The sequence below is a fragment of the Schistocerca americana genome, chromosome 5 (genome assembly GCF_021461395.2).
Source record: "Schistocerca americana isolate TAMUIC-IGC-003095 chromosome 5, iqSchAmer2.1, whole genome shotgun sequence".
Taxonomy (NCBI): domain Eukaryota; kingdom Metazoa; phylum Arthropoda; class Insecta; order Orthoptera; family Acrididae; genus Schistocerca; species Schistocerca americana.
Genome location: NC_060123.1, coordinates 204,246,747 through 204,261,781, shown reverse-complemented (window position 1 = coordinate 204,261,781; position 15,035 = coordinate 204,246,747). Strand labels below are relative to the sequence as shown.

The 15,035-nt window shown below is 39.0% G+C and overlaps 1 protein-coding gene across 1 annotated transcript in view; it reads right to left on the bottom strand.

Moving 5' to 3' along the window:
- Positions 1 to 2,591: 2,591 nt before the first annotated feature.
- LOC124616263 (putative phosphoenolpyruvate synthase) overlaps positions 2,592 to 15,035 on the bottom strand; it is a 317,495-nt gene continuing 305,051 nt past the window's right edge. The window contains exon 28 of the mRNA XM_047144567.1: positions 2,592 to 3,132. Coding sequence (XP_047000523.1) covers positions 3,068 to 3,132 — 65 coding nt within the window. The 3' untranslated portion in view covers positions 2,592 to 3,067. The remainder of the gene's footprint in view (positions 3,133 to 15,035) is intronic.

Here is a 15,035-nt window from a genome sequence, read left to right as displayed (position 1 = left end):
AGGGACGACTCTGTCAGACAACCCTTACAACCCCCTTACCCCAGCCCCTTCGAAGTACTCCGGAGGGGCAAGACGACGTTCGAAATATGATAAAAGATCACCCACAAACTGTTTCTCTACACAGGCTCAAGCCTGCCTTCGTAGACTCCGACACCCCTCTGCCATTCCAGTTGGACTGCCCAAGCACATGTTCTTTTGACAAATCTGCTAACGAGTCTGTTCAACCTACTGTTGGGTTTTCTCCCTCCAACGAGTCACCACCACAGTTCGCGGGTTCCTCAGGCATGTTATCATCATCCCCAGGTTTTGAAGACAGTTCAGGTAATAGAGATACGGATGCCCTGTCCTTGAGTTTGTGCTGCAACGTACCACCTGACTGCGTCTACAACATATCAATTATGATGTTAGATAATCGTGTGCTTGTACTGCTCACCGACAGCACAGACCCATCCCTCACCAAGAAACAACGTCAAGATAGCGTACAGCTTGTTCCTCCCACAAGAGTGCGACCCATCGTGTTCAAGCTTTCTTTTCTTCAAACAGCTCAGTATGCTTTTGGGGAAGGCACGCTCACATGCCGCCTCCTCTCCCATACTGCTACTCCTGAGTTGGCCAACGCATTGTCCCCCCCTTGCTGGTTTTCGGATTATGAGTTGGACCGGCAGCCACTCGTCACACCTTCGTATGCCGACCCGACGGAGATGGGGCTTCCAGTTGTGTGCCTGCCGCCTTGCACCACTCACGCTGACACTGACACCTACATGACCCTCCCCTCAGGGTTCATAGGCCATCCTCCATACTGCGGGAGGGGGGGGGGGGGCTGTGTGGCATCGATAGGTCACATCGACCACACAAATTACAATCTTTGGAACATTAACTGCTCTGACGAGCCGACATGTTTATGTAAAGGATGAGCCAGACAGTATGGGATTTCACTTTATTATATGAGCTTTCAAACGGTAAATTCATTTTTCCATTACGGCCAAGCCATGGCAGGCAGTGTTAGCTGCCTGTAAATTCTTCTGTCCCACGGTCTAGTAACAGGAAGTCAGCACTGAGGAAGGGCACCTTGATCATGCGCCTCCCTCATGTGCTTATAAGGTAACGCCGTTCCAGGCGTCGCTTAGCAGGCAAGGCTCTGGAAAGTTCCATAGCCACCCCCGTGGGTTTCTGGGTCCCGACCAATCAGGGCGAAGGAAGTCACATGGTGAATTGAATATACCCGGCCGCCCGTCGCTCGGCCTGCTCTCTTGTATTCTTGCTCACCCGTGAGTCGGACGCGCACCCTGTAGCAGTGGACATCTCCTGTTTCTCCCGGTGCTGGGGCACTGTGGACTTGGTTTTGACAGACAACAACTTTCGTTAGCTTCGCGAACTATGTTTCGCCAAACTCTATGCTCTGGCTCACCCTCACCTCCCTAGGCCTATGTGACCGCTTTTTAACAAGCTTTCACCAATAACAGGCCTTTACCTAAAAATTATCCTATTCATTCCATAACACCATCGCCTGCCCATACGTCCCATCCTGTACATTTAATTCAATCTGCCTTTGTACTTCATGCAGTGTTCATGTGTATCAGTCTTTATGGTAAAATACATGTGTATATAGAAAACTTGGGAACTGTTTATTACGTATATTATAACCCGTACACAGAATCCCATAGGTTCATTGTTATCTGTTTAATTTTTTTCTTTCGCATGCTATTGTTTTAAATACGACTTTAATCTTTCATTGTTGTAAGTTGGTTCCAATTACAGCAACTTTTCTAATTTGTTTTAATACATTTGTGAAAAATAAATCAGTAACATTATCTATCATCACAGCTTTCATTCTTCAGTTTCCATTTTTTTTCTTCTTCCCCACAGTTTAATTGTGTTCCATTGCACCCACACACCCTTTCAAATTGCAAAATCTTCACTACTTTAATGAAACATATTGAAATTTTAGGAAGACAACTAAGTTGATAGAAAATCAAGTGGTCAATTTGTAAGTTCACTAGCTTCATTGAAATGATAAGTGTATTGACATCTTCAACTTTTATAGTCCTGTCTTCCTCAGTTGCGTGTAATATTATGGTATATTGATAATTTTTACTTATGGACCGTCTGACAGTCGGCAACAGAAACCAAAACACTGCTTTAAAACCAGCATTCAGTGCATAGTGCTGTGGAATGTGTAAAAAACTGCAAATTGGCGTTCATAAGAAGAAGAACAACACCAAAAATGCAACAGGAGCATAATATGTAAGAAATTGTCCACGCAACCTGCCACTGATGATGCCTTGCAGAAAATAAAGGCGAAATGCGTATGGCACTAAAATTGTGTTTTATTCAGTTGCTGTCAGACACTCCATAAGTAAAAATTATCAATATACCGTGATAATGTGTAGTATTGACAAATAGCAATTATTTTTTACTATAATTTGATAACCTTCAGGAAGGAAACATTCATGCATATAGAATGTTTAAAGGTAGGCTATGCATAGAAATACAAGCGAAATTTAGCAAACTATTAAAAATACGAAAACTGTTCCTTTGTTTAATATTTTTATTGATAGTTTCTACATTTAAATCTGACAAACTTCTGAACACCACATAATTTGAGACAGTGAAAATGAAATAAGTTAACAACAGTACATGTTAATATGCTAATTACATATTCACATTTACGTTGAAATTGTACTAATAGAAATATCAGATCATCAGAGTACATATGTTTGTTCCTGGTAACACTAAGTGAACCACATTATAGTCATAGTAACAGTTTGTAAACAAACAACATACCAACATCCATCAATATTTGTTGTTAGTAACAATATGTTTAAAACTTTATCACGTTTAAATAAGCTTGCAGAGATGACAAGAATATGTTATTACAGCTGGGATATTTAAAACTTCCTAATGTGTAGGAAAGCTTGCTGCGTAGATAACAAGAATGGATAACAAGAATTTACTAACATTTCCATTAGAAAATAGGTAACATATACTAATACCATTGAAGTTTTTGTGCCTCAGTATGAATTCACACATCTCTGATATCTTTCCACATACTCAACACACCTACAAACTATGATTCACCTTCCGCAACCTTCCGGAGTGTACCAGAAGTGGCAGCCAAAAGTACAATGTCACCTGAAACATTGTGGAATATGTATTTAGTTTATTGTTATTTATGTTCAATACTGGTAATAGTCTACTTAACATTCAGTAGCAAAGAAGTGAAGATTTAAAAAAATAAATAAATAAATAAAAAAAAAAAGCCTTGGTACTGTAACTCACTGAAACTGAATGCTGTATCAGAAGAAAAATGCACATGAGAAAATTATAAGGAGACAGAATCTGTAACCAGAACTTATAGTCAGATGGATAAATTCTAAGTACTGAAACAGACACATACTGAAGTGTGAAAACTTATCGTAGCTTTTGAAACTGTTAGTTCCTTCATCAGAGAGAAAAGGGAGATGGGTTGGTGGAGGTTGGAAATGTGGAGCAAGAAGGTACTCACAAGGAATGCATATACCCAACAGGTCACTGATTTTGCTCATCTCTTTCATTGTTAGGTCTACTATGATACAGGATTTGGGCTGGACATCATTAAAAGAAAGGCGTTTTTCGTTGCAACAGAATCTTCTCACGGAATTCCAATCACCAATTTTCTCCTCTGAATGCAAAATTACATTGTTGACACTGACTTACATAGGGAGGAACTATCACCATGATGAAATAAGGGAAATCAGAGCTTGTATGGAAAGATACAGGTGTTCATTCTTTCCGCGCACTACATGAGATTGGAATAATAGAGAACTGTGAAGGTGGTTCGATGAACCCTTTGCCAGGCACTTAAATGTGATTTGCAGAGTATCCATGTAGATGTAGATGTAGATATACCTCTCAAGTATTTTCAGGAAATCTAGTTTCAAAAATTTACAAGCATTTCGAATACCATACAAAGGCACCACCTGTTGAGCAGTAATGTTAGAGCAATTTTCTAAGGGAATTGGCTAGATTTCTGCCCATACTGTGTTTAAATACTATTATCATCATAATTATATTTTTCTAATTTACCATCAACAACTCACATGGTGATGATTCTTCACTCACTGTTTATGATCGTGTTTCAAAAACAACGTAAATGCATCTTCACAGTGTACAGCAGTAAACAAACATCCTGAATGGTTATCCATTGTTGACTAACAGTTTGATATCTTCTGGAATTAAAATGAAGCAACCTGCAGCACAGCGGGTAGGAAACCAAGCAACCTCAGCCCATTTCACAAATAAGGGACACAACTGCTTTCTATAGATGCACCAAAAGCAATGTAAATGCTGTACATATTATTCAAAGTACATACTGCATGGCATGACATCACTGCGATACACACACGAATGTATTGATGGATAAATAAATGTTCATTTCATCATTATTCTTTATTGTGCTTTTTGTTACATCACACTGCAAATGCACTACTATGATGACAAAGATCAACAACATTTTTATTACAAAGAATGTGGTTAGTCTACTTTGCTATGTTGTGGCTGTTGAATTTGAAAATGAAATCAGTTTTTAGCTACTGGATTCAGTTTTCTTGTAACAATCTACCTCTGTCTATAAAAATCCTTGAAAATGTTGCATACTTGTTACTTTTAAGTGTTTTAACCTGAATATTCTGCAGATTTAATTCTTGAAAAATAATCAAAACATGTATAAGCAATTACCACTTGCATGTCAGCCTTGACAGTTCTGACAATTGCTGGAAGTGTCTTCTTGCAGTTCTGTTTTCATTATGGTTTGTAGTTTTTACTTAGTGTTAAGAAGATGAAATGCCTTGTGTGTGTATAAGTAGCAGATATTCTTTTTGTCACATCTGTGGAGAGCTAACTCTAAAATAGTAGAAACAGCAACTTAATCCTATAGTAAAGAAGTGCTATAAACTCTATTTTGGGCATAGGATTGGCAACCAGGACAAGGATTCCCCACCCCTCGCTCACCTATATATTCTTTGTTGTGCACTAAATTCTTGACAGGCTGGTTAAAAGGACCATTTGCTGTGCCTGTGATTTGGAGGGAACCCATGGACCAGACAATGGACTGTTATTTCTGTCTGACAAAAACAGAAAGAATCCCCTAAAAACAAGGAAAACTATGCAGTATCCAAGTTTACCATGTGCTATAATGTCTGTATGCCAGAGTGAACAATTGTCAATTCCAGTGTCTCCTGAGAATGTGACAGAAGTTAAGAGAAATACAGTGATTAACACTTACAAGGGGATATGCATGCCAGGAAGGAAATAATTTTAGGTACGATTGTTTACTTTTCTTTACTCTTAAGTAACTCAATTCTTTGATTTTCAGGTTTTTTTTCCTATTTGCATTTGGAAGTCTTGTTGCAAGATCATGTCATTTTACTAATTTACATAATAAATAGTCAGCCATAAGCACTTACAAAATCATTATTACATGAAAACTGAATTTGTTACATAAACTATGACATTGAATATGGATTCACAGGCAAATTGCTCTCCAGAAACAGAGGGTACTTTTCATACCACTACACTTTCCCCTTTTCCTGTTCTGATTCCAAGAGGTTTGCTAGAAGAAGAATTGCTGGCAAGCCTCCATGTGAGCTCCAATCTCTTTAATGTTACCTTCATGGTCTTTACATGATATATACATAAGTGGAACCAATATATGTGTACATACTATGCAGGCATGCTCTGAGAACTTTAACAGTATGGCAAACTGTGATGCAGACTGCCTATCTTTGCAACTGGAATCAGCCAATCATCTCTGTGATTCTTTCACATTTACTGAATGAATCTGTAATGATATGTGCTTCTCCTACTTGGTTCTTGTCTATTTCCTCTACCAATCAATCTGGTATCTATCACAGACTGATGAGTAATATTCAAATATTTGTTGTATGAGGGTCTTGTAAGCCCTCCTTTCTGGGTGCATTACATTTCCTAAGGACTCTTCCAATGAATCTGTGTCTGGCATCTGCTTTACCTCCAATTAGTTTTATGTGGTCTTTCCACTTTAAATAGCTCCATACACATGCACCTAGATATTTTATGGATGTGACTGCTTCAAGTGATTGTTTTGCAGTCATATAATCATATAATAAGTGGTCTTTCTCTCTATTTATGCACAATATGTTACATTTGTTTATACTGAGTGTCAATTGCCAATCCCAGAGCCAAGTGTCAATCCTCTGCAAGTCTTCCTTCATTTCACTACACTCCACTCCTGTAGCCATGGGAGTGTGCATTTGGGTGTCTGTGCGGTTGTGTGTGTGAATGTGTGCATTTCTGATAGTAACAGAGCTAACGCTCAAAATCTAGTGCGAATGCTGTTTTCTGTTATGTCTTTCTGGGCTCCATGCATCAGTCTGCCGTAGGCAAATGGTTGACCCATTCAGGAATTTCAAATTTAATTTATGAAAGGGGAAAATATTATGAAGGTGACTAAAGGGAATACAGATGCATCAAAATGAAACTGATAGAATGAGGAAACTGGAAAATCAGGAATGGCTACAGGAGGGATTCAAAGCTGTAGAAGCCTTCATGACAAAAGCAAAAATATAGTCACCTTAGAGGAAAATTAAAGAAACCTTTGCATAAAAAGAAGCTGCTGCATGAATCCCAAGAGATACAATATGGAAAAAAAGGGTAAAAGGTGGAGGGAATATATGGAAGAGCTATACAAATGAAAGAAACTTACAGACAATACTATAGGATGAGATGAGCAACTAGATGAAGATGAGATGGGAAATATTATATTGTCAGAAGAAGTTGACAGAGCACTGAAAGAAACTGTTGAAACAAGGCTCCTAGACGAGTTGAAATTCCCTCAGAATTGTTAAGATCCGTAGGAGAACTAAGTGTGACAATATTATTCCATTGGTATTTAGGATGTATGAGACAGGCAAAACAATCTCAGACTTCTAGAAACATACAGTATACCCAGTGCCAAAGCAGGCAGCTACTGCCAGGTGTGAATGTTACTGAACCATCAGTTTAATACGTCATTCGACACTACTAAAACAAATTATCTACAGCAGAATGGATAGACTATCAGAAGCCAGTCTAGGGGAAGTTTGGGTTCAGCAGAAATGTAGGGACACATGAGGCAATACTGACTCTATGACTTAGAAGACAGACTGAGGAATGGCAAACCTATATTTATAACACCTGTAGGCTTATAAAGGTGAGTACTACTTACCCTACACTCTACATCTACACGTGCTTAAATATTCCAAAAGCCACCACACAGTGCATTGTAGATGGCACTCTGTACCACTACTAGTCATTTCCTTTTCTGTTCCACTCAAAAGTACAGTGATGGAAAAATGGCAGTATATATGCCTCCTTATGGATACTAATTTCTTGTATCTTGTCTTTGTGAGCCTTAGGAAAAGTGTATGTATGCTGGCGACCGTAGTATCATTCTGCAGTCAGCTTCAAATATCGATTCTCTAAATTTTCTCAGTAGTGTTCCTCTAAAAGATTATTGCCTTCCCTCCAGGGGTTCCCATTTGAGTTCCCAAAGCATATCCATAAAATTTGTGTGTTGTTTGAACCTACTGGTAACAAATTTAGCAACCCACCTCTGAACTTCTTTGACATATTACTTTGATCTGAGCTGGTGTGGATCCCAAACCTTTGAGCAGTACTCAAGAATGAGTTGCACTATCATCTTATATGAGGTCTCCTTTACAGATGAACCACACCTTCTCAAAAGTATGCGAATAATCTGAGGTCAACCATTCACCTTCCTCACCAAAATTTCCACATACTCATACAATTTCATACTGCTTTGCAATGTTATGTCCACATATTTAAATAACACGACTGTGTTTAGCAGGGCACCCCTAATGGTGTATTCAAACACTCTGGGTTTGTTTTCCCTATGCATCTGCATTAACTTACATTTTTTTTGCATTTAGAGCTAGCTGCCATCCACCACACTACCTAGAATTTTTCTCTAAGCCATTTTGTATCCTCCTACAGTCACTCAATGACAAAACCTTTCTGTACACCACAGCATAATCAGCGAACTATCGCAGATTGCTACCTACCCTTTCTACCAGACCACTTATGTACAGGGTGAATATAATTAAACTTTCAAAATGCTGCAGAAATAACACCACTGGCCAGAATGATGACAAATTGCAACGGAATATTAGCGGAGAAGGGGGAAAAAGTATGGCAGAAGAAAAAAAATAGTGTGAAAATTGATCAATAGAGGGCGCTGTATGTGTCAGAATACATAAATGAAACCACCTGTCGTGTACACGACCCATTGAAGTTGGTACAAACACACTGGGTACATGGCTTTTTCTCCTTTCTCATCTGTGATGTTCATCATGACTGTTTCAATGCAGGATCGCGCTCTACTTGTAAAGCTCTATTACAAGAATGATGACTGTGCACACTTTGCTCTGCAGAAGTTCCAGATACTGAAGGGTTTGAAAAAAGGCGTTGGTCCAATGACTGCCGTGGAGAAAATGAGCCGTGGAGAAAATGATTTGAAAATTCAAAAAGATGGGTTCTTTTGGTGTGAAACCTGGTAGAGGGAGGAAATGAATTGATTCAACATCAGTGGAAGCAGTGGCCACAGCAACGCAGGAGGAAATGAATGGTGATGTGCAAACATGTTGCACACAGAGAATTGCCCAAACATTGGACATACTCATGAGCATGGTGTGTAAAATCCTGTAAAATATCCTTCCTTGCTATGCATTCATAATTACCCATGTCCACAAGTTGCTTCCTGTGGACCTGCCAGCAAGAGAGATCTTTGCTTTAGAATTTCTTGCTCACATGGAAGTGGACAATGATTGGCCATGGAAGATTTTGTGGACAGATGAAGCCCACTTCCATCTGCCAGGATACGCCAATTACATAGAATTGTTGAATATGAGCAACAGAAAATCCACACACAAATCAACCAGTACCATTTCATCCTGATAAGGTCACTGTGTATTTAGGGTTTACGGCATCATTTATCATAGGGCCATATTATTTCGAAGAGACAGGTGCTTCCGGTCCTGTTATCTGTACACATTGGTAAGCATTATGAATTTCTTTTGTGCAAGCACTTCATTCCAGCTCTCCAACAGCATGGATGTGTGGATATGATCATTTTTATGCAAGATGGTGCACCTCTGCACATTGCAGGTCCAGTTAAGCAGCTGCTGAAACACCATTTCGGAAATGCTAGAATTATCAGCCGCCATTTCCCTACAGCCTGGCCATCCCAATCATCTGATCTTAAACTGTGTGACTTCTGGTTGTAGGGCTATCTGAAAGATATTGTGTTCAGTGTTCTGATTGCAAACTTAGCTGCATTTAAGGCACACATTGTACAACACATTCTGAATGTGACCCTGGAAACACTTCGATCAGTTGTGGAACATGCTGTTTCTTTATTTCAACTTGTTGCAGAAAATGGTGGACAGCATATTGAACATGTTTTGTGCCAGTCACATGGAAAATAATAATACAGTTTGGTTTTGATTGATGCTTTTTCTGCAGTTTTTGGCCTCAGGACAATTAAAAACCAATGCGGCTGATGCTTTTTATGCAGATTTTGCCCTTAGGACAATTAAAAACTGATATTTCCCATCCAATTTGATATGACCTTGCTGTGGTGGATGGGCTTACATAACTAACAGTATCACATCTTTACACCCATGCACACTGAGTAGTACAGTTTGTTTAGTGACAAAAGTACACCTTAGGCATTATTGTATGATTCATTTGTCATTTGTAGTTGACTACTATTAAATTATGATGCTTATAGTGCCATCTATTGCTACATTTTGTAACTATTTATTTTTCTTCATACGTTTCCCCCCTTCTCTGATAATATTTCATTGCAATTTCACATCATTCTGACTAGTGGTGTTATTACTACAGTATTTAGAAACTTTAATTATAATCACCCTGTATATAGAAAATAATAGTGGCTCTATCACATTATACTGGGGTACTCCTGGCAATATCTTTGTCTTTGATGAACATTGGTTGTCGAGGATAACATTCTGGGTTCTATTACTTAAAAAGTCTTCAAGCCACTCACATACTTGGGAACCTATTTCACATGAATGTATCTGCATTAACAGTCTGCAGTGGGGCACCATATCAAATGCTTTTCGTAAATCTAGAAATGTGGTATCTGCCTGTTGGCCTTCATCCATAGTTCGTAGTATGTCATGTGACAAAAGGGCAAGCTGAGTTTTGGCCAAGCCATGCTTTCTAAGACTGTGTTGATTCACAGACACAGACTTCTCAGTCTCAAGGAAATTTAGCATATTCAAACTTGAAATATGTTCAAGAATTCTGCAGCAAACCAATGTTAAGGATATTGGTCTGTATTTTTGAGAGTCTGTTCTTTTGTCCTTATTATATACAGGAGTCATCTACACTTTTTTCCTGGCGTTTGGGACTTAGCACTGTATGAGAGATTTGTGATAAATGCAGGCTAAGTATGGGACCAATGCCAACAGATTACTCTTTGTAAACCTGAATTAGGATTCCATATAGACCTGGCAACTTATTTACTTTCAAATCTTTCGGTTGTTTCTGTACGCCGGGAATGCCTATTACATAGTCATCCATTACAGAAGTCTGTTTGATGGTAAAATGACGGTATGTTTGTATGGTTCTCCTGCATGAATGATTTCTTAATTGTAAAATTTAAAACTTTCATTTTTCCTTTTGCTGTCTTCTACTGCTGCATCAGACTGGTCAACAAATGACTGGATGGAAGCCTTAGACCTGTTTAGTGATTGTACATAGGACAAGAATTTTCTCGGGTGTTCAGCCAGATCTTGACGATGGTAGGAGTTGCATACTTAGTGAATAGATCTCTTTACAGAAGCAGGAATATCTACTAACCTTTGCCTGTCACCATTTGATCATTCTCTTTTGAACCATGAGCGCAACAGCCTTCGCTTCCTCAGCAGTTTTCAAAATTTGTTATTAAACCACATTGGTTCTTTTCCATCCTTAGTCCACTTACTAGGCACATACTTTTCCAGAGCAACATTTACAATCTGTTTGAACTTTGCCCATAATTCTTCTACATTCATCATACAGGAACTGAATGATGTCAATTCAGTGTCTAAGTTTTATGCTAACAACTGCTTATCTGCTCTTTCTAGCACAAACACTCTCCTAGCCTTCTTCACTGATTTATTTACTTTAGTAACCATAGTCATTATATTGACATCATGGTCACTAATCCATGTCGCTATACCAACACTTTTGATAAGGTTAGACTCGTTTGTAGCTAAGATGACATGAACACTGAATACATTCTCAACTGCCAAGATTGCTAAAATCATTTATTCATACAGATGACTTGTAATTTAGTGTTCAAATCCCCCCACATTGACGATGTCAGAGGTACATCTATGATGGAATCATGATCACTAATCCCCCATCTCTATACTGACATCAGTGATAAGGTTGGGCTTGTTTGTAGCTACAAGGTCTAAAATATTTCCCTTGCATGTGGGCTGTCAAACTAATTGTTCAAGAGACTTTTCAGAAAACATGCTCAAAATTACTTCACAAGACTATCTGTCTGCAATAAACCCATAGACATCACAGTCTATAGCCAGTAGGTTGAAGTTGTCTCCAACTACTATTCTATGATCTGCATATCAATGCACTAGACTTTCTTTGACTCACTCTAAAACTGTCACAGTGAAATCAGGTGGCTGGTAAGAAATTCAACAGTTAACTTGATTTCACCTAGATCTGTCATACATGACCAGATAATTTCACCATCTTTATCAATTTTGACCTCAACAGAGAATATTTTTGTCAACCGCAATGAACATTTCCACTTCCAGGCACCTAATCTGCCTTTCTGATATATATTCTATGACTTACTAAACACCTCAGAGTTTTCTGCTTTGTGTTTCAGCCATCTCTCAGTCCCATGAATAATGTGAATGTGAGAACTTTCCTGGAGGGCCATAAATTTAGGAGCTTTGTTATGAATAATTCAAGAATTTAATGATAAAATTTTGTCAGTTAAAGTGTTTTTATTCTGAATGTGATCGAATTTTGCTATCTGTGTCCTGTCTGGCAAGTGTTTATCAGAGTACCTCAAACTACCTCCTGGCCTAAAGAACCCTCACGTGCACTCCACAAGTATTCTGCTATCCGTGTAACTGCTACCTTTGTATAATGAACCAGTGACCCATTAAGGGAAGTCCTACAATTTCCCAACAGGTAATGCTGTTCCAGAAATCTGCAGCCATCACCATCACAGAGTCAATGAAGCCTTTGACTGAGATCCTCCATTCGGCTCCCAACCAAAGGACATCAATAAATTCTGGGAAATGCTGCAAAAGTGTGGTCTGCTTGGACCCCATGTGTGACGCTAGGAGCCTTCATTATTCCTGCCAGCTGCCTGTATGAAATGAGGATGGCTTCATAACCCATGCATCTGGTGTCTTTGGTGCTGATGTGAGCCTCAATTTGCAGATGACTGCACCCTGCATGCTTGATAGTCACAGCAAGGCCTCCTCCACATCTTGAATGAGGCCCTTCCCAGCGGTCGTACTGAACGCACACTGGCTTTCTTTCCAGCCCTAAACACTAGCTCCCTAAGGGGCTCCATACTGCACCTAACACTGGAGCTCCCAATAACTAACAAATCCCTGCTAACGTGTTCCTGCTTAAATGCTACTGAAGGCACAGCCACATGTTCACTCAAGAGGATGTATGGGTGAGGCCAGATGGCCAATCTCTACATTGGCCCTCCACCTCAAGTTATGTGAATGTGTTACCACCCACCACTCTCCCTGCTGTGAGGTCAGATCCACCACGTCAGATCCACTATGAGGTGCCTTGGCAGCAGAGCCCATGGGCAAAATAAGTGAAACAAGACATGTCCCATGCAATGCACACGATTTTCTGCCACACTACACCACAAGGCAGCAGCATGAGGGTGTGTGAGCATAGCCAAAAGTGTGTTCAGCTATTTGTGAACTGCGGTCAGCTTCTCCTGCATCCACAAACAGCATGCACACATCCTTCGCATCCTAGCAAGACTAACTGATGAAGTAATGTATAAAAGCAGAGAGAAAACTCTGTATGCAGCTTGCTATCCTCCTGATACGTCACCAATGGACACTAATGCCTTAATGTAGCTGGCTGTTCAGAAGAAATGAAAACTGTACTACAGAATTCCTGAATTTACACTTACAGTTAAGAAAATGCAAGATTAAACAGCTTAAATATAAAAATACACACTAAATGTAATAGAAAAAACTACTAAGAAAAAACAAAAAAATACGTAACTTTATGCTCTGGTGATGAGGAACAGGTGATAGCTTAAAACATAAGTTGTTCAAAGGCTAATCCACTTTATAGGTTTAAAAAAGGCTTTGGGAATATTGACTGAAGGCACCCTTTGAAATTCTGAAGTTATCAGGAGTACAATGTGGGAGCAAAAGAATGTCTACAGCCTATACAGAAATCAGGCTGCAGTTATAACAATCCTTTGTCAACCATATGGTGAGTTGCTCCTCACATTAATGTGAAGAGTGAGCCATTATGTGATGTATGATAAGTCTTAGGTGAATGTGAAGTGAATTAACGAAATTCTTGGGGAGTTGTTAATGCATTGTCACATCATATGCAGCATGGTCCACATAATAACACTGCTAGTAAGATACTACTTGCACCACTAGTTGCCTTCAGCACCCAGTCTAACTAAAGCAGTATCACTACACTTTTATTAGGATACAGTCTTCCACAAGACAGAGCTGTGGAGTAAATTAATGAGTTCATACAGCTACTAGCACAGTAAACATAGGGGCTTTGACAAAAAAAGAAACATTTAGTATTTTCTATCAAAATATAAGAAGTCTCTTGAATAAAAAAGTTATTAACTATCACTACATTTAAAACATACTGTAGACTGATACAGTGATAAACAGTTTTCCTTGGAGTAATTGTAAAAGGTGGCCTTCTACTAGTGAAAGAAAAACTGCACTGATGCAGCCTCATACTGTAGGATGAGCATTAAGGCCACCACAAATTAAGTACAGTGCCTTGGTCTGTGCAAAAATGCCCTTCTTTACCTCATTTGATGTGACTGACCCTGGATGGCAGTTAAGTGAAATCATTGTAAATGAGACACCTGGCAGTTCTACACATGCTGCCAAGACTTTTAGTAGAGATTGTAGCATTTGCAGTACCATTAATTAATGGTATGTTGTAGTTTCATGGATGAATATGGATGGATATCAATCTGGTCTACTTGAATTATGTTATATCTGGGGAATGTAATCTGGGAGTTGGGCTGGAGCCGTGTCCCTATAATTGAAAAAATTGATAGATAAATGATATGCATGACATGGAATAGTTATATCTGATTATGCATTCCACTGTAGGATTTTAAGTCCCCTTTGTAGACTTTAAGATATGTATGAGTCTATCTCAAAAGAGTGGTGTGGCATTTCAATCCAGTTGGCCTTGAACACCTTATGTACCTAGTGCTCACAGGGAGACGTTGAACCTACCAGTATACTCAAATTGCGCAAGTGGTGCAGGAAGAATTGCTGCTTTAAATGCCTTTTTGTACACCCTAATTAGTCTTTGTGAACTTAATGGGAGCAATAAGTAGGAACTGAAGAATATCTCCAGAGTCTTCACTTAATTCTGATTCTTGATACTTTGTAAGAAAGCCTTCAGGGAATAAATGGCTCATGTCTACAAACGTCTTCCAATTCCTGTGTTTTTGGGCCACTATTCTGTGATATTTCATTCTGTCATTCTTTGTATACATTCAATATCTCTTTTTATTTCTGTTTGGTATGGGTCCCACACAACTGGGCAATATTCTGAGATGTCACACACCAGTTTTCTCATAATGAATCCTCTTCTACTGATAAAATGCTCAACTGAGCAATTTTATCTCTAATGCTATCTCATTTGCAGGGGTCTGAAAATAACTGAAAAAATCAGAAGCTAATGTAATTTGTTTTTTTTTTCTCTGATGGATGTTG